The 25,322-nt window shown below is 61.5% G+C and overlaps 3 protein-coding genes across 3 annotated transcripts in view; all 3 read left to right on the top strand.

The window, feature by feature from the left end:
• Positions 1-11,157: 11,157 nt before the first annotated feature.
• On the top strand, positions 11,158-14,695 carry OTUB1 (OTU deubiquitinase, ubiquitin aldehyde binding 1). Its single transcript, XM_074810081.1, has 7 exons — positions 11,158-11,303; positions 11,922-11,983; positions 12,094-12,192; positions 12,427-12,545; positions 12,876-12,960; positions 13,161-13,355; positions 14,227-14,695. Exons 1-7 carry the CDS (start codon positions 11,246-11,248, stop codon positions 14,422-14,424), a joined length of 816 nt encoding a protein of 271 aa, XP_074666182.1. The 5' UTR covers positions 11,158-11,245; the 3' UTR covers positions 14,425-14,695.
• Positions 14,696-15,396: 701 nt separating this feature from the next.
• LOC141916958 (leucine-rich repeat transmembrane protein FLRT1-like) lies at positions 15,397-19,772 on the top strand. The gene is given in 6 exon segments (XM_074809960.1): positions 15,397-15,590; positions 15,676-15,971; positions 17,138-17,251; positions 17,747-19,052; positions 19,054-19,602; positions 19,745-19,772. Coding segments are annotated over 6 exon segments (2,487 nt in total).
• Positions 19,773-21,030: 1,258 nt separating this feature from the next.
• Positions 21,031-25,322, top strand: part of LOC141916957 (stress-induced-phosphoprotein 1-like) — a 13,087-nt gene continuing 8,795 nt past the window's right edge. The window contains 12 exon segments of the mRNA XM_074809959.1: positions 21,031-21,111; positions 22,444-22,653; positions 22,730-22,871; positions 23,376-23,517; positions 23,829-23,940; positions 23,942-23,995; positions 24,191-24,317; positions 24,407-24,509; positions 24,597-24,717; positions 24,801-24,897; positions 24,975-25,099; positions 25,207-25,320. Coding sequence (XP_074666060.1) covers positions 21,103-21,111; positions 22,444-22,653; positions 22,730-22,871; positions 23,376-23,517; positions 23,829-23,940; positions 23,942-23,995; positions 24,191-24,317; positions 24,407-24,509; positions 24,597-24,717; positions 24,801-24,897; positions 24,975-25,099; positions 25,207-25,320 — 1,356 coding nt within the window. The 5' untranslated portion in view covers positions 21,031-21,102.

Raw genomic sequence — 25,322 nt, 5'->3', positions numbered from 1 at the left:
TTTTTCTGGTCTCTACTTCTATCCAGCCTCCCACCCCTTTTTGGCCTCCCACCCCTTTTCGACCTCCAATTTTTCTAGCCTCTACTTCTCCCCAGCCTCCCATCCTTTTTGGACTCCCACTCCTTTTCGACCTCCAATTTTTTCTGGCCTCTACTTCTACCCAGCCTCCCACCCCTTTTTGGCCTCCCACCCCTTTTCGACCTCCAATTTTTCTAGCCTCTACTTCTCTCCAGCCTCCCACCCCTTTTGGACCTCCCACCCCTTTTTGCCTCCCACTAACTTTCGGCCTCCAATTTTTTTCTGTCCTCTACTACCAGCCTCCCACCATTTTTTCTTCTCCCACCCCCCCTTTGGCCTCCAATTTTTTCTAGCCTCTAATTCTCTCAGGCCTCCCACCCCTTTTCGGCCTCCCACCCCTTTTCGGCCTCCAATTTTTTCTGGCCTCTACTTCTCTCCAGCCTCCCACCCCTTTTTGGCCTCCCACCCCTTTTCGGCCTCCAATTTTTCTAGCCTCTACTTCTCTCCAGCCTCCCACCATTTTTTGGCCTCCCACCCCTTTTTGAACTCTGATATATGCTAGCCTCTACTTATCTCCAGCCTCCCACCCCTTTTGGGCCTCCCACCCCTTTTCAACATCCAATTTTTTCTGACCTCTACTTCTCTCCAGCCTCCCACTCTTTTTTAGCCTCCAACCCCTTTTTGGCCTCCCACCCCTTGTCAACCTCCAATTTTTCTAGCCTCTACTTCTCTCCAGCCTCCCACCATTTTTTGGCCTCCCACCCCTTTTTGAACTCAGATATATGCTAGCCTCTACTTATCTCCAGCCTTCCACCCCTTTTGGACCTCCCACCCCTTTTTGCCTCCCACTAACTTTCGCCCTCCAATTTTTTCTGTCCTCTACTACCAGCCTCCCACCATTTTTTCTTCTCCCACCCCCCTTTGGCCTCCAATTTTTTCTAGCCTCTAATTCTCTCAGGCCTCCCACCCCTTTTTGGCCTCCCACCCCTTTTCGACCTCCAATTTTTCTAGCCTCTACTTCTCTCCAGCCTCCCACCCTTTTTCGAACTCCCACCCCTTTTTGGCCTCCCACCCCTTTTCGACCTCCAATTTTTTCTGGCCTCTACTTCTCTCCAGCCTCCCACCCCTTTTTGGCCTCCCACCCCTTTTTGACCTCCAATTTTTCTAGCCTCTACTTCTCTCCAGCCTCCCACCCCTTTTGGACCTCCCACCCCTTTTTGCCTCCCACTAACTTTCGCCCTCCAATTTTTTTCTGTCCTCTACTACCAGCCTCCCACCATTTTTTCTTCTCCCACCCCCCCTTTGCCCTCCAATTTTTTCTAGCCTCTAATTCTCTCAGGCCTCCCACCCCTTTTCGGCCTCCCACCCCTTTTCAGCCTCCAATTTTTTCTGGCCTCTACTTCTCTCCAGCCTCCCACCCCTTTTTGGCCTCCCACCCCTTTTCGGCCTCCAATTTTTCTAGCCTCTACTTCTCTCCAGCCTCCCACCATTTTTTGGCCTCCCACCCCTTTTTGAACTCCGATATATGCTAGCCTCTACTTATCTCCAGCCTCCCACCCCTTTTTGGCCTCCCACCCCTTTTCAACATCCAATTTTTTCTAGCCTCTACTTCTCTCCAGCCTCCCACCCTTTTTAACCTCCAACCCCTTTTTGGCCTCCCACCCCTTTTCGACCTCCAATTTTTTCTGGCTTCTACTTCTCTCCAGCCTCCCACCATTTTTTGGCCTCCCACCCCTTTTTGAACTCAGATATATGCTAGCCTCTACTTATCTCCAGCCTCCCACCCCTTTTGGACCTCCCACCCCTTTTTGCCTCCCACTAACTTTCGCCCTCCAATTTTTTTCTGTCCTCTACTACCAGCCTCCCACCATTTTTTCTTCTCCCACCCCCCCTTTGGCCTCCAATTTTTTCTAGCCTCTAATTCTCTCAGGCCTCCCACCCCTTTTGGGCCTCCCACCCCTTTTCGGCCTCCAATTTTTTCTGGCCTCTACTTCTACCCAGCCTCCCACCCCTTTTTGGCCTCCCACCCCTTTTCAACCTCCAATTTTTCTAGCCTCTACTTCTCTCCAGCCTCCCACCCCTTTTGGACCTCCCACCCCTTTTTGCCTCCCACTAACTTTCGGCCTCCAATTTTTTTCTGTCCTCTACTACCAGCCTCCCACCATTTTTTCGTCTCCCACCCCCCTTTGGCCTCCAATTTTTTCTCGCCTCTACTTCTCTGCAGCCTCCCACCCCTTTTCGGCCTCCAATTTTTACTAGCCTCAACTTCTCTCCAGCCTCCCACCCCTTTTTGCCTCCCACTAACTTTTGGCCACCAATTCTTTTCTATCCTCTATTTACCACCAGCCTCCCACCATTTTTCGACCTCCCGCGCCTTTTCGGCTCCAATTTTTTTCTAGCCTCTACTTATCTCCAGCCTCCCACCCCTTTTGGGCCTCCCACCCCTTTTCAACCTCCAATTTTGGTTGGATGCCAAAATGTGGTGGGAGGTCAGAAAAAATTGGAGGCCGAATACTGATGTGAGACCAAAACGGGGTGGGAGGCTGGAGTGAAGTAGAGGCCAGAAGAAATTGGAGGCCAAATCGGGGTGGGAGTCCAAAATGTGGTAGGAGGCCAGAGGAAAGTAGAGGCCAGAAAAAGTGGAGGCTGAAATGGGGTGGGAGGCCGGAAGGAAGTGGAGGCCACAAAATAGTGGATGCCAAAACTGGGTGGGAGGATGGAGGGAAGTAGGGATTAGAAAAAAAGAAAGCCATAAAAGGGTGGGAGGCCAGGGGGAAGTAGAGGCTGGATAGTAAATATAGGCCAGATAAAAGTGGAGACCGAAAAGGGGTGTTGGGCCAGAGGGCAATAAAGGGCAGAAGTTTGTGGAGTGCCAAAAGGGGTGGGACACAGAAAAGGGCTGGGTGGGCAACAAAGGGTCGGAAGTTCAAAGAGCATATGAAGGCCTGAATAAAGGAGGGGACCGAAAAGGTGCAGGAGGCCAAAACAGGAGGCTGGAAGGGAAATAGAGGCCAGAAAAATGTGAAAAGCAAAAATGGGTGGTAGGCTAAAAAGAGGTGGGAGGCCAGTGGGAAGTAGAGGCCAGAAAAAAGTGGAGGCCGAAAAGGTGTGGGAGGCTGGAAGCAAATAAGGTTACAAAACAGGGAATGCTGAAAAAGGGTGGGAGGTCAGAGGGAAGTAGAGGCTGGAGGGTAAACATAGGCCAGAAGAAAAAAGTAGAGACCGACAAGGGGTGTGATGGCAGAGGGCAAGTAAAGGGCAGAAACTTGTGGAGAGCCAAAAGGGGTGGAAGACGGAAAAGGGCTGGGTGGGCGTCAAAGGGTCGGAAGTTCAAAGAGCACATAAAGGCCTGAATAAAGGAGGGGGGCCGAAAAGGTGCAGGAGGCCGAAACAGGAGGCTGGAAGGGAAATAGAGGCCAGAAAAATGTGAAAGGCAAAAAAGGGGGGGGTAGGCCGAAAAGATGTGGGAGGCCGGAGGGAGCTAGAGGCCAGAAAATAGTGGATGCCAAAGTGGGGTGGGAGGCTGAAATATGGTGGGAGGCCAGAAGAAAGTAGAGGCCAGAAAAGTGGAGTCTAAAAAAGGGTGGGAGGCCAAAACAGGGTGGAAGCCAGCGAGACGTAGAGGCCAGAAAAAATTGGAGGCCAAATCACTGTGGGAGGCTGAAACAGGGTGGGCGGCCAAAAGGAAGTAGAGGCCAGAAGAAATTGGAGGCGGAAATGTGGTGGGAGGCCTAAAAGGGGTGGGAGGCCGGAGGGAAGTAGAGTCCGGCTAAAAATTGGATGCCAAAATGGGGTGGGAGTCCAAAACATGTTGGGAGGCCAGAGGCATGTAGAGGTCAGAAAAAGTGGAGGCCAAAAAGGGGTGGAACGCTGGAGGGAAGAAGAGGCCAGAAACCAGTGGATGCTGAAAAGGAGTGGGAGGCCGAAATGAGGTCAGAGGAAATTAGATGCCAGAAAAAGTGGAGGTCAAATTGGGGTGGGAGGCCAAAACAGGGTGGGAGGCCAGCAAGAAGTAGAGGCCAGAAAAAATTGGTGGCCAAATCATGGTGGGAGGCCGAAACGGGGTGGGAGTCTTGAGAGAAGTAGAGGCCAGAAAAGAGCGGATTCCGAAACTGGGTGGGAGGCCAGAGGAAAGTAGAGGCCAGAAAGAGTAAAGCCTTTCTTTAGGGGTGGGGTGGGAGGCTGGAGGGAAGTAGATGATGTAGGGTAAATACAGGCCAGAAAAAAGTGGAGACCGAAAAGGGGTGTGATGGCAGAGGGCAAGTAAAGGGCAGAAACTTGTGGAGAGCCAAAAGGGGTGGGACACAGAAAAGGGCTGGGTGGGCAACAAAGGATCAGAAGGTCAAAGAGCACATAAAGGCCTGAATAAAGGAGGGGACCGAAAAGCTGCAGGAGGCCAAAACGGGAGTCTGGAAGGGAAACAGAGGCCAGAAAAATGTGGAAGCCAAAAAAGGGGTGTGTGGCCAAAAAGAGATGAGAGGCTGGAGGTAAGTAGATGCCAGAAAAAAAAGTGAAGGCCCAAAAGGGATGGGAGGCCAAAACAGGGTGGGAGGCCAGAGGGCAAGTAAAGGGCAGAAGCTTGTGGAGTGCCAAAGGGGGCGGGACACAGAAAAGGGCTGGGTGGGCGTCAAAGGGTCAGAAGTTCAAAGAGCACATAAAGGCCTGAATAAAGGAGGGGACCGAAAAGCTGCAGGAGGCTGAAACGGGAGGCTGGAAGGGAAATAGAGGCCAGAAAAATGTGGAAGCCAAAAAAGGGGTGAAAGGCCAAAAAGAGATGGGAGGCTGGAGGTAAGTAGAGGCCAGAAAAAAGTGGAGGCCAAAAAGGGGTGGGAGGCCAAAAGGAGGTGGGAGGCTGGAGGGAGGTAGAGGCCAGAAAAAAGTGGAGGCCAAAACAGGGCGGGAGACCTGGGGGAAGTAGAGGCCGGAAAACACTGAAGGCTGAAAAAGGGTGGGAGGTTGGAGGGCAGTAGAGGCTGGAGGGCAGCTATAGGCCAGAAAAAAGTAGGTGCCGAAAAGGGTGCGAGGTGTGCGGGCATTAGAGTTTGAAAAGGGCTGGGAAGCCAAAAGGGATGAGAAGACGTGGTGGAAGTAGAGAGGGAGAAATCACTAGCAAGGGAAGGAGGAGTCCTGCAGGGACAGGGTGGAAGTAAAACAGCGTCAGGGAGCAAGACAGAGGAAGAGAGATAATGATGAGTGGAGAGAAGAAAGAACAGAGAGAGAGAGAAATCAAATGTGGAGGAAGGAAGGTGGGAAGGAGGGAGAGCAAGAGATGGTCAAGAAGGCAGAGGGCTTGAGGGGATGGGAGAGCGAGAGAGGGAGAAAGGGAGAGGGATCGGGACAAAGAGAGGGAGAAAGGAAAGACCAGGACGGGCTGAAAGGGAAAAGGCCACGGAGCAGGACAGAATGGCACAGGGAGCTGGGCACGGGGTTATACCGGGAAAGAACGCCACAGAGAGCGGTATGGAGCTCTACAGGCAAAATGTTCAGGAGACGATGGAGGAGAGAGAGGAGAAAAGGGACAGGGAGCGGGGTGGTAATGGAGAAAGAAACAGCAGCAACTGAGACATGAGGAGAGGGACAGGACCGAGGCAGAGAAGTGGAGAAAGAACGGCAAGCTGGCGATGGGAAACAGGCCAGAGGGATCAGGAAAGAGAGGAGGCAGGACGGAGGCATCTAGAAGACAGGTGAGGGACAGGGAGCCAGAGAGCAGGAGACAACTGCGGAAGGGAGAGGGACACAGAGCAAGATGCTGACCTAGAACCAACAAGAGCAACAGAGAGAAGGACAGAGAGGTGGCGCGTGAGAAAAGACAGGAACAGAGAACAAGACAGAGAGATGAAGCGATCAATAGTCAAGACAGGGAGCAGCACAAAGGGTCCGAGAGAGGACCTAACCCTAACCCGGACCCTATTAGAATTCCCTGCTTGCACCTTCTGGTGTGTTGCTGATCGAGGATGCCAATTAAACTCAGAGACCAGAGTGAAAAGTGTACGCTTATTTTACTGTTAATAATTAAGGATATAACCAAGTAACACAGAAAATAAGCAATAAGTACAGAATAGTACACTTTATTACTACATACAGTTAATTATAGGAAATAAGAACAAGCAAGGTATTGCACCTAATCATTACTACACAGTGGGGAGAACAGTGATTAAGAAAGATCCATCACCACTTGCGTACGTCACCAACATCCAGACCCGCAGTCGCCGCGGAGCCCCGGTTGCGGCGAGGTTTTGTAGTACCTTTCCCTGCAAGTGGGAAGTCCTCCACGATGCATCCATCCAGAGGTGAGGCATCCAGAGTCGCAGCAAGTGGGTTGTCCTGGTTTAACCAGGATAGGGTTAAGTTTCCCCAGCAGTGGGGGGGGAGCTCTAGCCGGGTTATTCAGATACCATGCCGACATCACATCCTGGCAGGTCACATTTTCCTGGCGCGGGAGCGCGGTGCACTCGTGGTTTTATACATCGTGCTTCTCACTGCTGTATTTGGTAGCTATTTTGCTCTGTTCATTGCTATCACTGTTATTGTTGTTGTTGGTTGTGTTGCTATTGCATTGTTGTATTAAACCTTTCCTTATTTCAGTCTTGGGGCTTTGTATTTCACTCCCTTTGTGGGGGAGGGGCAGCGGCCGCGTGGTCTCAGACCCCGGCAGGGGCTAAACCACCACACGGGTCCAGCCTTATATATCAAAAGTCAGATAATCAGAATAACTGGCAGCTTTGTTTTGAGCAGAAACATCTGGTTTCATCCTCCTGTTGGATTCCACCCAGAGCCTGGCCAGGGCTTGGGGAGGAGAACCAAGGGAGTTTCTAACAAGGCCGAACACTTGGGTTCTCAGCCTTGAGCAAGGCTGAACAAGGGAAGTTGGATAAACATTCTCACAGCATTTCATCCTCGCTACTAATTACATTTTGTCTAAGCTGCATCTTTCACTAGTGTGAAGGAAGTTGCTATAAGTACACTTGAACTTGCTAATGTACAGGGACCTGTAAAGTAGCACATTTAGTTTTAACGTTAACCATCACTTGTGTTTTACTAGCTTTTATTTTTCCCATATTTTACTGCAATGTATGTAATTTAATTTATACTTTTGTATAAATTCATTACCCACTTGTAAGATGTTTTGAAACCTGTAACTCCTTGCCTAGTGAAGATAAGACAGACCTTGGACAGTCTGAAAAACTCCCCGAGTACTCCCTGGGGTGAGGGTGCACACGGGGAGCGGGATGCTCCCATGATGTCGGGTCTGGCCACCCCTCGCTGGCTCCCAGCTTCCCCTCCCCAGCCCTGCCACTTGCTCCAACCCCTTCCTGCACCACCCACCCACCCACCCGGGGCTCCTGGAGGGTCCCTGTACTCCCATGGACAGTGGCGGGACCCTTGACGGGTCGGGGTGGGCATGGACGCCCGTACCGTGCTGGGACAGCCAGACCATGACGAATGGCAGGTCTCCCCATCTCCCCCCCTGCACCCCTCCCCATGACCCCCAAGTCCTTTCATGGACGAGTGCTGGGGCCAGGGGTCCTCGGGCTGCCCCAGGCCACTCACCCCAGATGGGGTGGGGTTTCTGCTCCCCCAGCGCCTGCAGATCCTCCCCCTGCCCTGCACAGCCTCTGGCAGGTTTTGGGGGTGAAGCGTTGTTTCCACAGGCCCCCATTGCCCACCAGCCCCTGTAATAAATTATACTAAATTGTAGTAAGTTGTAGCAGCCAAAATAATTCACACATCACAATGTTCTTCTTTCTTTCTGCAGGGCAGGGGCTGTTTATTTTCTTTAATATCTCTTTTTCTCACGTTAATACGTACTCATACAACAACACACACTTATACTCTCGTTCAAGCTCTTACTTCATAATAAGCAAATCGGCAACTAGACAGTCATCGACCCTCTCTCCAACAAACAGTTCCATCCACCTTAGCACATCCTGGCAGTTTCTTACCTCTCTTCCAAGGCCTGTTTCTCCTCAAAGCCTTGCTGCTTCTCCAGGCCTGTGCAGAGCAGAGCTGGCACTTCTCTGAGCCAGCGCAGGACCGACCAGCTCTTCGCCAAGCCTGCACAAAACAGAGCTCCTGAGCAGAGCCCTTCACTGAGCTCCCTTGCTGATGTCTATTTGGCTCTTCATTATCAAATCTCCCACAGCTGTGCAGGGCTGACAGGCCAATGCCGTCTTGCCTCTTAACCATTTACCAATAACACATGATTTGACTCTTAACACACTGAATCTCCCACAGCTGCACAGAGCTGACACTCCCACCAGCCCCCTCGCTGCGCTCCGGCCTGTCGGACCCTGTTGTGGTCCAGATGGAAATGGTGGTGAGAGCCTCTGCCGGGCCCTGCGCCGGGGGTCTGCACTGCCACCAGACCCCCAGCCCTGAAGCTGCTCGTCCTGGGCGAGCCCACCCCCTGATTCCTCTTCTCCACCAGCAGGACAGGGAGAGAATGGGAAGGGGAAAGTGAGAAAACTCACGGGTTGAGATAGAAGTAGTTTAATAATTTAAAAGAAAAAAACACCCACCCACCACAAACCACCCTCCCCCACCGTGTATGGCAGAGAAAAACCTCATGTGGGGGGAAAACCTGGGGTGGACACGGCAGGGGGGTCTGCGTGTGGGTAGAAACACGTGGCGGGGGACACGGGTGGGGATGACCCGCACCAGGGGGTCCACCCGGGATAACCCACAGCAGATCACTCATTACTTTAATAATGCCATTTACATACGTACACACCCCACCCTGAGGGGTGGCTCTATTAGAACAATAAAGGTGGAACAGCCCCCCCAGCCCCTGTCCCACAGGCTGAGCCAGGACTCTCCAGACACAGGGCTGGCCCTGCTTCAGGGGGTTAGCGGCCGGCAGGCAAACCTGGCCTGGGGGACCCGTCAGCATCAGGAGACGCTGACAACAACACACCTGAAAAACAAAAAACCCAAATCCTATTACAGCATCTTGAAAAAATAACACAGAAGGAAGTTCCATCAGAACAAGGGTCAGGATAGCAGTGGAGCTCGGGGAGACTCTGTGTGAACAGGTCAGCTCCACATACAACACACCCTGGCAAGGCCGGAGCGATTTCAACTCCTCAAATCACCAGCAAGGCCGATCGATACGATCCCGAGCACATCCTGCCCATAAAAGCAAACGCTCTTGCTGGCGTCGGAATGTCTCATCCCGTCCGTACAGCAGGGCTGCAGGGAGGGAACCTTGCGAGGCTGCAGGACGAGGTCGTACCGTCATCACAACCTACGGCTGACGGATCCGCCGCGACGCCGCGGCCCTTGTGCTGCTGCTGCTGCTGCTGCTGCTGCACGTCCTGCTTGCTGGGTCAATAAAATCAGAAGTGAACTTTAACAAGCAAAGTAAAAAACAATTAATAAATGTCAGTAATTCACTTTATACTAAGAAGGTGTGCATAGGCTTATGTAAGTATTTTTATTAAATGCATAAGTACTTGATTTTACGTTAATTTAACTCGCCCAGCTGTGAGCTGATACCATTACACTGTCTATCTCCAAAATACACACGTACAACTCAACGAGGGGGTTTGGCGTGTTCCATAATTAGCAGGGACGTCTGGCCAGCTGCACCGCCAAGAGAGACGCTGCTGAACTGCCAAGGAACCGCGCCACTGAAACTGCGACAGAAATGAAGTACTTGAGAGCACCCCAACAACATGTCAGGAAAAAACCCTGTAACCTTCAGTTCCCTCTCTTTTTGAACGCTTAGAACAAACAGCTAACTGCTTCAGTGCACCGAACAAATTATCTGCCATAGCTATTTAGCAGTTACCGTTTAAACAATGTAAGTCAATTTGTAAATTATACCATTTTAGGGTTTTTTTTAAGTTTCATTTATGATAGAAAAATCAGTGAGAAAAGATCCCCCATGAGGTTTTACTTCTGGGAAAAAAAAAATCAAGTCCCCAGTGCTGCGATGCGTAAGGCCACCAAAAAGGCCTGGCAGATTTGCTAATGCTTTTGGGTGCGCTGCAGGGGAACACGTTTTTATGGCATCTCGACTCTTACAACTGAGAACCCAAAGACCAGCGACGCCATCAACTTCTGGAAAATGTGCTGCGCTTGGGTCTTTGGAAGGAATTCTTTTTTTTAAAAAAAAAACAGTGAAAAGTCTTGTTGCTATGACTTCTACTGTCAAGTACATAATCTCTGAATATCCACTCTGATGGAAAGTTCATAAAATGAAACTCTGAATGAGAAACATTTCCACTTTGCAGCTGGAGTTAAAATTACACACTGTAGGGCAGTGGTCCCTGATCCTCAGCTCAGCGCTCAGAGGGCCGGGGGCTGAATCCGATTCCAAAGGCTGCCTGCGCGGCACCTGCAAAATCAACGAGAAAGGCTTCGTGGAGCTGCCCCGTGATTCTCTGCACTGAACCCTGACCCGGCTGACAAGCGCCTCACGTCCTCGGGCCGCTCACCGCCATGCGGCTTTGCCCCTCCGAGCCTGCCTGTGGCACCTACAAAAACCGAAGCAAGAGACACGTGCTGAGATACTGCCTGAACCTGCAGCCTGCCCGCGCCGATTCCCACCTCCTGCCCCGCTACCGCGGCCGCTCACCCGCCCCGCCTCTGACATTTACCGGTCGCCACGTCGAGGCCTGGGTGCCACCTGTAGGACACAGACAACGGGGGACGCTTCGAACTTCACCTGAAAAGGAACCGCGGCTGCAGCCACCCGGGCTCACCTTGCCCAAGCCAGCTCCGGTGCCGATATCCTGCCTCGCACACGGCTTTCCATCTCCAAAACAAACACCAAACCAAACCCTACAGGCCAGCGGTGCAGCCACCGGTCACATCCTCCCTCCACCACGCGCTGGCCCACTTCTCGCGGCGCTCCGCTCGCTGCCTCCGGCCCTCCGCAGCCGAAAAAAATTTTTAAACAAGTCAGCTGGACGCTGAGTGACAGCTTAACGGTTCCAGAGGCCTTGACTGCGCTGAGGAACACCCAGACCCCAGCTGCAGCCTGACGCTAAAAACCACAAAACCAGGACACCCCCCCATGGGCGGGGCCTGTCGCTGGGGCGGTCGTCAGGGGCGGGGCCTCTCGCCCACCCGGGCGGTTGCTAGGGGCGGGCCAGAGACCGAGGGAGGGAGGAGCCGGTTGCTAAGGGCCGGGCGCGCTTCCGGCGGGGCGGCGGTTGACCCGGAAGCGCTGCTGGCGGCGGCCGGTGACCCGGAAGCGCTGCGCGGGGCGGGGCTGCGGCGGATGATGGCGGCGGAGGAGCCTCAGCAGAAGCCGGAGCCTCTCGGCGGCGACGCGGACGGTACCGACGGGCGCCGGCCGGGACCCCCACCGGGGCCGCCCCCCAGGGCCTCCCCCTGCGTCCCGGCACCCCCCGGGTACCCCCGGACAGGGTCCCCCCCCGCGCCCAGGCTCAGTTCCTGCCCATAGGGCCTCCAATACCCCTACAGCCCCCCCCTCCCCCGCAGCACCCCCATGGTTCCCCGGTACCCCGAAAGCCCCCCCATAGCACCCCAGGGCCCCCGTGGTCTCCCCCATAACACCCCCATAGCCCCCTCAGCACCCTGATACCCCTGTAGGGCTCCCGGCAGCACCCCAGTACCTCCTATAGCCCCCCATAGCACCCCAATAGTCTCCTATAGGTCTCCTATAGCACCCTAATACCACTATAGTTTCCTGCTGTGCCCCAATACCGCTCTGTAGGTCCCTATATGTTGGGTGTCCCCCAACACTGCCATAGTCTCCCCCTGGCACCCCAATCCCCCAACTAGAGGCATTTCCCCAGGGTCCTGCCACTCCCCAACCCCCCTCCCAGGATGCATTTTGGGGGTGCCCACCTCACCCCACTCCCCCCAGACCACCATGGGGGGCCCTTATGAAATCGGGGGCCCCCCTGAACCCCAATATCCCCCCTCCAAAGGTGTGAACTGCCTGGCCTATGATGAGGCCATCATGGCACAGCAGGACAGGATCCAGCAAGAGGTGAGAAACACACACACCCCCCAAGAAAACCTCCTTGGGGGGGGTCCCCAAATCGCTCCCCTCCCCCTTACGGGATTCCCCCCAATCCTGACCCCTCCCTCGGGGTGCAGATCGCGGTGCAGAACCCACTGGTGTCGGAGCGGCTGGAGCTGGCGGTGCTTTACAAGGAGTACGCTGAGGATGACCACATCTACCAGCAGAAGATCAAGGTGGGCACCAGCATGGAACTGGGAGCCTTTAGGAGGATGCCAGTGTGGCCCTGGGAGGCTTTAAAGGGTCCCAGTTTGGGATTGGGAGCACCTTTAAGGCACCGCTGTGGCACTGGGATCAGCTCTGGGATACCAGTATGGCACTGGGAGCCTTAAAGGGCATCATGTCCCCTGGGGTGTCTCTGTGCCCCCGAGGTGTCCCCATGTCCCCCCCATCTGACCGTGTCCCCCCAGGACCTGCTCCAGAAGTATTCCTACATCCGGAAGACGCGGCCGGACGGGAACTGCTTCTACCGAGCCTTCGGCTTCGCCCACCTGGAGGCTCTGCTGGAGGACGGACAGGAGCTGCAGCGGTGCGCCGCGGCCGGGACCCCCCGTGCACCCGCCCGAGTCCCCCGGGTCCCCCCTCTGGGTGCCTGGGCCCCCCGGGTGTGCCCCCCCCTGCCCCCTGGGTGCCCCTTGCCCCCTCCCAACCCCTGGATGCCTGAGTCCACCCCCCCCCGCCCCAGACACCTGAGTCCCTCCTGGGATGCCTGGGTGTCCCCCCCAAGCCCCCGGGGCCCCCCTTGTCCCCTCCCAACCCACAGATGCCTGCGTGTCCCCCCCAAGCCCCTGGGCCCCCCTTGTCCCTGTCCCTGCCTGGATGCCTGAGTCCCCCTCCAGACGCCCGGGTCCCCCCCCAGGTTCAAGGAGGTCTCCGCCCGCAGCAAGGAGGAGCTGGTGGCACAGGGGTTCACCGAGTTCACCATCGAGGACTTCCACAACACGGTGGGGACACGGGGACGGGACGCGGGGGACGTGGGATGGGGGGGCACGGGACGCAGGGGCATGGGGGGACGTGATCCCGTGACGGTGCACGTGACCCCGCGACTGCATGTGTGACCCCGCGTGTGACCCCACGATGGCGCGTGTGCCCCGTGACGGCGCAGGTAACCCCACAGGTCCCCTGACACGCGTGTTCCCGGCAGTTCATGGAGCTGATCGAGCGGGTGGAGCGCCGCGTGCCGCTGCCGGAGCTGCTGGCGGCCTTCAACGAGCCCAGCACCTCCGACTACCTGGTGGTCTACCTGCGCCTGCTGACCTCCGGCTGCCTCCAGCGCCACCGCCGCTTCTTCGAGCAGTTCCTGGAGGGCGGCCGCAGCATCAAGGAGTTCTGCCAGCAGGTCGGGGCCTCGCACGGGCCACGCGCCGCCTCCCAGCACCCTCACGCAGCTTTGCGTGGCCCTTGTGTGGCATCGCGCAGCCTCGCACGGGTCTCGCAACACCCTCTGGGGCCCCTGCGTGGCTTCGCAGGGTCCTCGCGGGGTCTCTTGTGTGGCATCTTGCAGCTTTGCACGGATTTGCACGGCCTCAGGCGAGCATCGCACAGGCCTCACATGGGCCTCACGCTGCCTCCCGGCACCCTCACGCAGCTTCACATGGTCCTTGCGAGGCCTCCTGGCCTTCGCGTGCCGTCTCGCAGCCTTGTGCAAACTTGCACAGCCTCATGCTGCCCCTTGGTCTCGCACAAGCTTTGCACGGGTCTCACCTCGCATCCCGAGGCCCTTGCATGGCATCATGGAGCCTCGCACAGCCTCACGCTGCCTCCCAGCACCCTTATGCAGCTTCATGGGGTCCTGTACGGTCTCTTGTGGCCCTTGTGTGGCATCGTACAGCCTTGCACAGCCTCCGATGGCCCTTGCACGGTTGCGCGCACCCTCACGCTGCTGTGGCACGGCTTTGCACGGCTCCTAATGGCATTTGCACAGCCTCACCCAGCCTCCAGTGGCCCTTGCACAGCCCTCTCGTAGGTTTGCACTGCTCTTGCACAGCTTTGCACAGCCTTTTACAGCCTCTGGTTGCCCCTGCACGATGCTCACTCAGCCTTGCACGGCCCTCGCACGCCATTGCGCAGCCTCCAGTAGTCCGTGCACGTCTCTCCCACAGCTTTGCACAGCCTCACGCTGCCCTTGCACGGCCTCCGAGTGCCCTTGCATGCCCCCGCTGCCCTCTCGTGCCCTTCGCACACCCCCTCACCCCCTTTTCCCCTTACAGGAGGTAGAACCCATGTGCAAGGAGAGTGACCACATCCACATCATCGCCCTCGCACGAGCCTTGCACGTCTCCATCCTGGTGGAATACATGGACCGGGGGGAGGGCGGTGCCACCAACCCCCACGTCTTCCCCGAGGGCTCCCAGCCCCGCGTCTGCCTCCTCTACCGCCCTGGCCACTATGACATCCTCTACAAGTGAGCTCCTGCCTCGCACGAGGCCTCGCACGAGGCTGGCGGCACCTCGCACAGGCCCGGCGAAGCTTCCCGAGGTCGTGCTGGGGCTTTGCATGGGGCCTGGGGGTGCCTCGTGCATCCTCACGCAGCCTCGTGTGACCTCACGCTGCCTCGTGCAACCCTTGCACAGGCCTCACACGGACCCTGTGGGCCCTCGTGCAACCCTCGCACGAGCGCTCGTGCGGCCTCGCACGTGCCCTCCCTCCTCCGGCCCCCCCAATAAAGATGCGGCCCCACTCGCTGTGCACGTTTATTTAGGGGGGAGGGTGATGTGGAGAGGACCCAGGCGTTAGGGGTTGAGGTCTCGGGCGGTGGGGGGTGAGAGACGGGGCTGGGGGGGGGGCAGTTGGGGGTCTGAACGGGTAGTTGGGGGTTGGGAAGGACGTTGGGGGGCAGTTGAGGACCCAGGGGGCACATGAGACCCCTTTAAAGGGCACTCGGGGTCTGGAGGGGCATTTGGGGCCTCGTCGGGGGCAGTTGGGGGGGAATTGGGGGGTGGGGGAAGCAGTTGAGACCCACTTAGGGGACAATTGAGGGTCTGGGGGGACACCTGTGGGATGTTGGGGCACTGGGACCCCCAGAGGCAGTTGAGGGATGGGGGGCGGGGGGGGGGGGGGCGCAGCAGCCGGTGGGCCGGGGCCTCATCCTGCCCCAGGAAGCTGCGGAGCGTGACCCACTCCTCCTGCCACGTGCGTGTGCAGCACGTCCTGGGACACCCCCCCCGACCCACAACTGCCCCCCCAGGGCCCCAAACTGCCCCTGAGGACCCTGACCCACACCCAGGGGCCCCAAAATTCCCCCTGTTCCCCCCAAACCCCCCATTGTCCCCCTCCACCACTTGCCGAAGGCGCTCACAGGGACCCACAGGGCGGGGGGGGGGGGGTGGAGTGGGACACCTCATGTGAGGGGGTCCCCGTGCAAGGGCCATCCCAGTGCGATGGGTGCCCCCGTTTTCATTCAAGCCCAGTCCTCGTGCAAGGCTGTGCCCGTGCAATGGGGTGTCCCCGTGTGCAGCACATCTGGGGACATGGGGGGGCACGAGGGGGGCACGAGGGCCTCCCCCACGCTCCCCGGCCTCCCCCTGCCGGCACCAGCCCCGGTGGGCCCCCCTGTGCACCGCCGTGGTGTCCCGTGTGAGCCAGCCCTCGTGCAAGCTCTCGTGCAAGCGCCCGTGCAAGGCGCCATTGACCCCCGTGCGCGCCCCGTGATGCCCCAGGCGAGACCCCGTGCAAGCGCCGTGCGAGTGCCCCCCCCCCCCCACCCGGGGTCCCAGACGTCCTGGCGGGGAGGGGGCTCTTAGCCGCGACCTCCCTCCGGATTTACACCGCTCCGGAATCCGCTCCCTCCTCCGCATTTACCCCCCCCCGCCCCCCCGGGCGCCTGGGTCCCCCCGCACTCCCGGGTCCCCGCGCACCGGGAGGCGGCGCTCCCCCCCCCCCTCCGCCGCCTTCCCACGCCCGCAGCCGCCGCCGCCAGCACCGGGCCCGACCGCGCCGGCCGGTACCGACCCCGGTAAGGGCCCCTCTTCCCCCCTCGACCCACCCCCACCCCCCGGGACCCCCCGAAACCGCCTCCCCATCCCCCCCTGCATCCCCATCCCCCCCACCCCCAGTACCCAGTGATGCTCCAGCCCGGGGGAGGGACCCAGGCAGCCGGGTGCTGGGCCCATCCCCCCACCCCGGTACCACCGGAGCGACCACCCCCCCCCGGGGCGCCCCAAATCCCCCGGACACCCGCCAGAGTCCCCAAAACCGCCCCCCCGCCCGCCCCCCCCCGCCCCGGTACCCAGGGATGGTCCAGTCAAGGGGAGGGGCCCAGGCGACCGGGATGGGGGGAGGGGAAGGGACCCAGGCGTTGGGGGGCCTGACCCCCTCTCCATGAGACCCCCCCTGCCCTCCCCAAGCCCCCCCGGAACCCAAGGATGCTCCAGCCAGGGAGAGGGACTCAGGCGTCCAGGGCGGACCCAGGCAACCGGGAGGGGGGAGGGAAGGGACCCAGACGCCCGAGGGTCTGACCCCCCCCTCCACCATGAAACCCCCCCCGACTCCTCCAAACCCCCCACCGAACCCCCAAAACCCCTCCAAGCCCCCCAACCCCCCCGGGTACCCAGGGATGCTCCAGCTGGGGGGAGGGGCCCAGGCGTCCGGGGGGGATCCGGGTTTCTGGGGAAGCGACCCCCCCCTCCATGAGACCTTCCCGGGGCCTCAGACCCCCCTGACCTCACCAGCCCCCCCGAGCCTCCAAAATCCCCCCGTCCCCCCTCGGCACCCAGGGATGCTCCAGCTGGAGGGAGGGACCCAGGCATCTGGGGGGGACCCAGGCGCCCCGGGCTGACGGGGGAGTGTGTTTAATTGGGGGGGGGGCTGAGACTGGGGGGCATCACCCGGATGCCTGTGTCCCCTCCTGGGGGATGGGTCACATGACCCCTCGTGCGAGGCCCTTGTGAAAGGTCGGGGCTGACGCAAGGGCGACCCTGGGGCATGAGGGTCCCAGGGGTGTCCCCTAACAAGCTGCACTAATTAGGGGCGGTTCATTAGTGGTGCTGGTAATTAGCACCCAGGGGAGGGGAGGGCGGAGGCCCGGACGCCTGGGTCCTGTCGGGTGTCACACGAGGGTGGCGCACAAGGGCTCGTGTCACACAAGGGCTCCTCTGGCTCACGACCCCTCCCTCCCCAAAGCGGCCCCCCCGGTGGGGGGGGGCCATGGAGCACTGGAGCCGGTAGCAGCGGCCTCGCACGAGAACCCGTCGCACGAGGACCCGTCGCACGAGGACTGGGGACGGTTGCAGGCAGGCAGCAGGCAGAGGACCCAGGTAGGGCCCTGCCCCCCGCCCCGTGCTGGGGGAGGGCTCGGGGGGGGGCCCTGCCCCATATATGGGGTCTGTAGGGGGATCCTGTGCCCAGATGCCTGGGTGCCCCATGGGGGGGGGGGGCTTGGGGGGGGTCCCTGCCCTGTCGATAGTGTTGGGGGGGTACCATGCCCATACGCCTGGGTCCCCTGTGACAGAGGGGGGGGGGGGATGGAGGGTGCTGGGGGGGCCCCTGTCCTATGTATGGGGTCAGTGGGGGTCGTGCAGCACCCGGACAGCTGGGGGGGGCTGGGGAGGGTCCCTGCCCTATACACAGTGCCCGTGGGGGACGCAGGACCCAGATGCCCGGGTGCCCTGCCCCCCGCCCTTACTCCCTCCCCTCCCCCCTACAGGATCCCCCCTCCCCCCATGGCCCCCCCTCCCCCCCTCCTCCTCCTCCTCCTCCTCCCCCTCCCTCCCCCAACCTGGGCCCTGACAGCCTTCACCCTGGCTGCCCTCCGCGGGGGGAGCACCCCCCCTTTCCCCTCCCCCCTCCTGACCATCCTCACTGCCATCACCGTGGTCACTGTCACCGTCGCCGCCTGTCCCGCCGTCTGCCGCTGCGCCGGCGGCCACGTCTACTGCAATGACCGGGGGCTGACGGCTGTTCCCGAGGGTCTCCCCGCCGGCGCTACCACCCTCTTCCTCCAAAACAACCGGATCGGCGACGCCGGCATCCCGGCGCGTTTGGGCCATTTATCGGCGTTGAAGGTTTTGTATCTCTACGCCAACGCCTTGGAGCAACTGCCGGCGTATTTGCCGCCGGCGCTGCGGGAGCTGCACCTCCAGGAGAACAACGTCCGCGGGCTGTGCCGGCGGGCGCTGGCGCGGGCACCGCTGCTGGAGCGCCTGCACCTGGACGACAACTCGGTCTCGGCCGCCGGCATTGAAGAAGACGCCTTCGCCGAAAATCGCCGCTTACGGTTGCTGTTTTTGTCCCGGAATCACCTCAGCAGCGTCCCGCCGGGACTCCCGCCGGCGCTGGAGGAGCTGCGGCTGGACGACAACCGGATTCACACCATCCCCCTCCGCGCGTTCGAGGGTCTGCCGGCGCTGCGGCGCTTGGTGCTGGACGGGAACCTGTTGGCCAACCAGCGGATGGCGGACGACACCTTCAGCCGCTTGGTCAACCTCAGCGAGCTCTCGCTGGGGCGAAACGCGTTGGCCGCGCCGCCGGCCAACCTCCCCCGCGCTCGCCTTCGCCGCCTGTCCCTGGCCGCCAACGCCATCAGCCACGTCCCCGCCGGCGCCCTGGCGCGGATGCGGTCGCTGGAGCGGCTGGATTTGTCGGACAACAACCTGACGACGCTGCCGCGGGGGCTCTTCGACGACCTGGGCAGCCTGAGCCACCTGGGGCTGCGGAACAACCCCTGGTTCTGCGGCTGCAACTTGGCCTGGCTGCGGGACTGGCTGCGCCGACGGGCGCCGCGGGGGCTGGAGGTCAAGGGGCTGCTGTGCCAGGCGCCGGCGCGGTTACGGGGGCTGGCGGTGGGGGACTTGAGGGGGGAGATGGATGCCTGTGACCCCCCTGCCGCGCCGGGCGGCGTGGCGGCGTCACCGGGGGCCGTGGCGGCATCGCCCGGAGTCATGGCGGCGGCGCCAGGCACTGCCGCCGCGGCGCCGGGGGTCCCGGTGTCAACAGGTGGTCTGTGGGTCCAAGCGGCGCCCGGGGGGTCTCTGAGGGTCCGGTGGCCCCCGGCCCCCCCCGGCGCATCCTTACGGTTGAGTTGGTTACGGCCGGGGGGGGGGGGCGGTGACGGAGACCTTGGTGCGGGGGGAGCGGGGGGAGTACGTGGTGACGGCGTTACAGCCGCGCGCCGCTTACCGCGTCTGTCTGTCCGCCCTCGACCCCCCCGGCATCGCCACCCCCCCGCTTTGCGCCCAGGCTCGCGCCGGCGGCGAGACCCTCCCCGTGTCACCGGGACCCCCCACGCCAAGGGATGCCCCCCCCATGCTACCCCCAGCAGCGGCAGCGGGGGGGGCAGCAGCGGCGGCGGCCGGAGTGGTCTTGGGGGTCTTGGGGGGATGGTGGAGGAGGAGGAGGAGGGGAGGTGGGGGGGCTCCCCCCCCGCCCCCCAAAATTGGGGGAGGGGGGCTGCCCCTAAGACCCCTGCGGCCCCCCGAAGAGGGCGGCATCCGCACTGTCTTCCCCCCCCCGCCACCGCCGCCCCCTCCCCCTCCGCTGCCCCCCCCTCAGCGCTCGGGGGTACCGGGGGGGGCGGGTGCCCCACGGCAGCGGTGGGGGAATGGGGTCCTGATGACGGGGGGTCCCTTCTTCCTGGGAGCCCCCCCCATGTGGGGGACCCCCCCTGGGGATACGGCGGGGGACCCCCCCTGTTCTGAGGACATTTGGGGGGATCACCCTGGGGTTTTGGGGAGGAGGGTTCCCCTGCCCTTCCCCCACTTCCCTTTTTGGGGCATTTTGGCTTTTTTTAAGGTGTTTTTTCGGCGCCGCTGCTTTTTGAGGGGAGAAAAGGCAGATTTGGGGCAGGAGTGGTTTTAGGGGAGAGGACGCAGATGTCTGGGACCCCCACGACCCCCATGACCTCCAAGAGGACCCAGGCATCCGGGACCCCAGCGAGGACCCCGCCGTCGGGGACCCCCGGAGCAGACCCAGGCCTGGACAAGAGACTGGGGGGGCCATGGGGGGTGTGCGGGGGGACCCAGGTGTCGGGGGGGGGGGACGACCCAGGCATCTGCCCTCCCCCCACCCCCGCTGCGGCTTCGGGGCGGGTCTGTGCGTATCAAAGTGCCCCCCCTCCCCCTCGTGAGGTGCCTTCACCCCTCCCCCTGCCCCCAGCCGTTGGAATTGGGGGAAAAGGACCAAAATCAGGAAAAATCAACCCAGAAGGGCCGAGGGGCGCCCTCCACCCCCACCCCCCCAATAAACCCAGCGGCTCCTTTTCCCACCGGCGCCTCTTTCCCGGACACCTGGGTCCCCCCGGCAGCGAGCGGGGGGTGGAGGGGTGTGCGCCCCGTGGGACCGGGGGGTGTGACACGGGGGGGCGCGCGGGGACACATGGGGCTCACGGGGGGGCCTGCTGGGGAAGGGGGGGGATCACGGTGCGGGGGGCCTTGCACGAGGGTTTGTACGGGGACGCGCAGGAGGGCTCGGGTGGGGGGAGGGTCCTACAGGGGTGACGGGGAGGTCATGGGGGGTCACGCTGGGGTCACGTCAAGGTCACATATGTCTGTGTGTGTCCTAAGGGACTCAGTTGTCTGGCCCCTCCCGCAGCACACACTCGGGGGAGTGGAGGGGGAGCGATCCGAGCCCCCTGCCCCCCCCCCCGACCCCCTCCCGAAGGTCTCAGGGTCCCTGTGCAAGCTCCGCCCCCTGGTGCAAGCTCCGCCCCTCGCCGCCCGGGGGACACGTGTGGCAGCGAGGCCTCCGGGCCGACAGGGGGCGCACTCTCTTCTGCATTCCGCCCCCCCCCCGCTGTGATTGGCACCACTCGCAGCCAATGGGAGAGGTGGAAAATTCCAGAAGGGAGACAGCGCTCCCGCCAATGAGCGGCCAGCGCCGGCCGTCGCGGCCAATGGGCGCGCAGAGGCGGGCGCTGCCGGCGGCTTCCGGCGGGGAGGCGGGGCTGGAGGGAGGCTGGGACCGCTTTCCCCCGGCGGCCAATGGGAAGGCGGGATCGCAGCCGGCGACCAATGGACGTGCCCGCGGGGGCGGGCGGGCGGGACCGGCGGCCAATGAGGCGCGGGCGGGCGGGGCGCGAGGCTTCTAGCAGCTTCCAGAAGGCGGCGCGTTAGCGGCGGGAGCGGAGCGGAGCAGGGCCGGGCTGGGCCGCCATGGAGGAGGTGGGCGGGGGCCGGCGGGTCCTGGGGGTCCCGGAGGGGTCTGGGGGGGCTCCGAGAGGACTGTGGCCTCCCCTTTGGGGGTTTGCGGACCCGGGGAGGGGCCGGGGGAGGCGGCGGGGAGGCCCTGAGGGGGGTTGCGGTCCCGGAGCAGAGCTGGGGGGGGCCCTGAGAGGGGATCGCGGGAGTCCCTGAGGGGATCTGGGTGATTTCGAGGGGCCTGGGGGTCTCTGAGGGGTCGCGGGGGCTGGAGGTCCTGCAGGGAGGTGGAGAGCCGGGTCCAGGGGGGCCGCTGTGGTGTCTCGGAGAGTCCTGAGGGGGTTTGGGGTGACGGAGCGGGGCTGGAGGGGCTCTGAGGGGATGGGGGGGGAGGGTCTGGCGGGTCTGGGGGCCCTTCAGGGGTTGGGGGAGCCTTGAGGGGCCCGAGGGGAGGTGGAGCCCCCGGCGGGGGGGGTCTGAGGGGGTTTGGGGTCCTGGAGCAGGGCGGGGGGGGCCTTGAGGGGGTTGGGGCTCCCTGGGGCCCCACTTCATCTTCCTCACGTTCTCCTTTTCACGCCCCCCTTTTTCCTTCTCTGGCCTGTTCTCTTTTTCATCCCACCATGTGCCCCCCACCCTCCTCTTACTCGCACCTTCATCCCTCTTGTGCTGCTTCACTTTACTGCCGCCGTACTCCTCCTTGTGCCTCTTTCCCTATTTGCGGTCCCTTGCTCTCCTCATGCCTCACATCTTCCTCGCACCCTCCTTATTGCCCTGACCTCTAATGCTCGTGCTCCTCCTCGTGGCCCCCCACCTTTCTCATGCTTCTCCTCTTCATCAAACTTTACTGTTTCTCATGCTCCTTCATGTTTCCCACCTGTTTCTCCTCCTACACCTTCTTCTTACTTGCATCTTCCTCTTTGTGCTCCCCTGCCTTCTTCTCCTCTTCATTGCACCTTCCTCCTCCTCGTGGCCCTTCATCTTCCTCCCACTTTTCTCCCCTCCTTTTCCTTGTGTTCACTCCTCTTTTTTGCCCTTTACTCACTCTCTCTCGTGTTCCCAACCCCTCCTTTCTTCATGCCCCTCCTCTTCCTCACACCCCTTCCTTGAGCCTCCCATTCCTCACACTTTTCTTTTCCTTGCACCCCTTCTCTTTTTCCTTCCTCCTCTCTCTTCCTCGTGCCTTTCTCCTTGTGCCCCTCCGCCTTCCTCGTGGCCCTTCCTCTCTCGCATCTTCCTTCTTCTCGTGCGCCTCCTCTTCTTCACACCTTCCTCCTCCTCGTGGCCCTGCATCTTCCTTCTGCCTTTCTCCCCTGCCCTTCCTCACCCCCCCCCTCCTCCTCCTCACCCCCTGTGCAGGCACAGGAGCTGAAGGAGCGGGGGAACCGGGCGCTGGCGGCGGGGGACGTGGGGGGGGCCCTGCGCCATTACACGGCCGCCATCGCCCTGGACGGCCGCAACCACGTTCTCTTCAGCAACCGCTCGGCCGCCTACGCCCGTCAGGGCGACTACGCCCGCGCCCTGGCCGACGCCTGCCGCACCCTCGAGTTGCGCCCGGACTGGGCCAAGGTGGGTGGGGGGAGCCCCCGGGGTGCCCCCGGCTGCGGCAGCCCCGGGGCGCTCACCTTGCGTCCCCCCGCCCCAGGGATACTCGCGCAAGGCGGCGGCGCTGGAGTTCCTGCATCGCTTCGAGGAGGCCAAGGCGGCGTACGAGGAGGGGCTGAAGCATGAACCAGGCAACGCGCAGCTGAAGGAGGGGCTGAGGGGGGTGGAGGCGCGGCTGGCAGGTACGGGGGGGATCTGGGGAGCTAGGAGGGCAGGGCGCGGGTTGGGCCTGGGAAAGGGGGTGCCGAAGAGGGTGGAGAGGCTGCAGAGGGTGGAGGCATGGCTGGTGCGCATGGGGCAGCCCGGGAGGGATTTGGGGGGTTCTGGGGCCAGGGAGAGGGTGCTGGGGGGGCGGAGGCACGGTTGATAGGTGCGGGAGCTGACTGGGGGGAACAGGGTGCTGAGGGGGTTTGCAGCTGGGAAATGGGGTGCTGAAGGAGATGGAGGGGCTGCAGAGGGTGGAGGCACGGCTGGTGGGGCTGCTTGGGGGGCCCTGAGAGGTTTTAGGGGGCTCTCGGGGGGTTTGGAGTCCTGGGAGGGGGTGCAGAGAGGTTTAGGGGTGCCAGAGTGGGGCGGGGGGTTTCCTGGTGAGCAGTTTTGGGGTTCCTGAGAGGGACTGGGGTCCCCAAGGGGGGTACAAGGGGGTTTGGGGAGGTTCCTGACACCCCTCCTTGCCCCCCACCCAGAGCGGAAGCTGCTGAACCCCTTCAGTGTGCCGGACCTGTACGGGCGGCTGGAGGGGGACCCCCGAACCCAGGCGCTGCTGGGGGACCCCGAGTACCGGCGGCTGCTGGAGCAGCTGCGCAGCAACCCGTCACAGCTGGGCACGTCAGTGAGGGGGGACAGGGGCAGATTTGGGGGGGGCTGGGGTGCTGGGAGGCATTGGGACAGGGATGGGGGGCTTTAGGGCTGATTTTGGGGTGCTGGCAGGGCTATAGGGCAGGTTTGGGGGCTCGGGGGGGGATTCAGGGCAGTTGGTGGGTCGCTACCCCAGCTGTGTGCTGGGATGGCTTATGGCTGGTTTTGGGGTGCCGGGGGGTGTTGGGGCAATCTGGGGGCACCAAGTCCTCCCGGGGGGGGGGGAGGTGTACAGATTTTGGGGTGCAGCCCCCCCAAACACCCCCTCGTCCCCTCCCCAGGAAGCTGCAGGACCCCCGGGTGATGACGACCCTGAGCGTGCTGCTGGGGGTGGACCTGAGTGGGGCCGAGGAAGAGGAGGAGGCCCCTTCCCCACCTCCCCCGCCCCCCTCCCCAGCCCCCTGCCCAGCCCCCTCCGCCCCAGGAGCTCCCCGAAAACAAGAAGGAGGTGAGAGGGGTTCCCCAAAACCCGGGGGGGTGGGTCTGAGGAGGCACTTTGGGGTGACTGGTCCCCCCAAACCGTGAGCGCAGTGGAAGAAGCCAGGCAACGCTGCGTACAAGGGAAAGGAGTTATCGGGGGGTGCAGGGAAGGTTTTGGGCTGCATGGGGGGGTTTTGGGGTGACCCGTCCCCCCCGACCGTAGGCGCAGCAGGAGAAGGAGCTGGGCAACGCTGCCTACAAGCGGAAGGAGTTCACCACCGCCCTGGCTCACTACACCCGCGCCGAGGAGCTGGACCCCACCAACATGACCTATGTCACCAACCAAGCAGGTGGGTGACCCCCAAAACCCCCTGAGCCCCCCAGAATCCCCCAAACCCCCCAAAATCTGACTGAACCCCCTTTTCTCTTCCTCCTACAGCTGTCTACTTTGAGACAGGCGACTACAACCGCTGCCGAGAGCTGTGTGAAAAAGCCATCGAGGTGGGGCGGGAGAACCGGGAGGACTACAGGCAGATTGCGAAGTGAGTACAGCAAGATTGGGGGGCTGAAGAGAGAGCGACCCCCCAGCCCCCCCAAAACTCCCCCATACTCCAAAAATCCTCTCCCAGGGCGTACGCTCGCATCGGGAACTCGTACCTGCGGGAGGAGCGGTACAAAGACGCCGTGAACTTCTACAATAAGTCATTAGCTGAGCATCGCACCCCCGACGTGCTCAAGAAGTGTCAGCAGGTGATTTGGGGGGATCTTAGGGGGTCAGAAAAGGGGGTGCAGTGCCCCCGGGCCCCCCCCAAGCCCTCATTTTGGTGCAACAGGCAGAGAAGATCTTAAAGGAGCAGGAGCGGTTGGCGTACATCGACCCCAACCTGGCACTGGAGGAGAAGAATAAAGGCAACGAGTGTTTTCAGAGAGGTAAAGGGGGGCCTTGGGGGGGTAGAAGGGGCGCCCCGAATCTTTGGTGACCCCCCCCTGCTGTTGTGGCCCCCCAGGGGATTACCCCCAGGCTATGAAGCACTACAGCGAGGCCATTCGCCGCAACCCCCACGAGGCTCGGCTCTATAGCAACCGCGCCGCCTGCTACACCAAGCTGCTGGAGTTCCCTCTGGCCCTCAAGGTCTGGGGCGTCCTGGGGGGCTGGTTCGGGGGGTGCAGGGCTCAGGGCGGGCGGGGGGGCGATGTGGGGGTTTTGGGGCACCTCTGATCCCTCACTTTCCCCTCCAGGACTGCGAGGAGTGCATCCGCCTGGAGCCCTCCTTCAGTGAGTGCGGGGGGGGGCTGCCCCCGGGGGGGCTGCTTTTGGGGTGCCCCCTGCTCCCCTGCCTGTCCCCTGTCCCCCC

This window comes from Strix aluco, chromosome 33 (genome assembly GCF_031877795.1).
Source record: "Strix aluco isolate bStrAlu1 chromosome 33, bStrAlu1.hap1, whole genome shotgun sequence".
Classification (NCBI taxonomy): domain Eukaryota; kingdom Metazoa; phylum Chordata; class Aves; order Strigiformes; family Strigidae; genus Strix; species Strix aluco.
Note: the sequence above shows the minus strand (reverse complement) of the source record. Positions and strands in the feature narration are given on the sequence as shown.

Excerpts from the sequence above, each read along its gene's own strand:
- OTUB1 (XM_074810081.1), top strand. The coding sequence starts at position 11,246 with ATGATGGCGGCGGAGGAGCCTCAGCAGAAGCCGGAGCCTCTCGGCGGC. Across the intron at positions 12,193-12,426 it reads TCTACCAGCAGAAGATCAAG|GACCTGCTCCAGAAGTATTC; the intron begins GTGGGCACCAGC and ends GTGTCCCCCCAG. Across the intron at positions 12,546-12,875 it reads GACGGACAGGAGCTGCAGCG|GTTCAAGGAGGTCTCCGCCC; the intron begins GTGCGCCGCGGC and ends GTCCCCCCCCAG.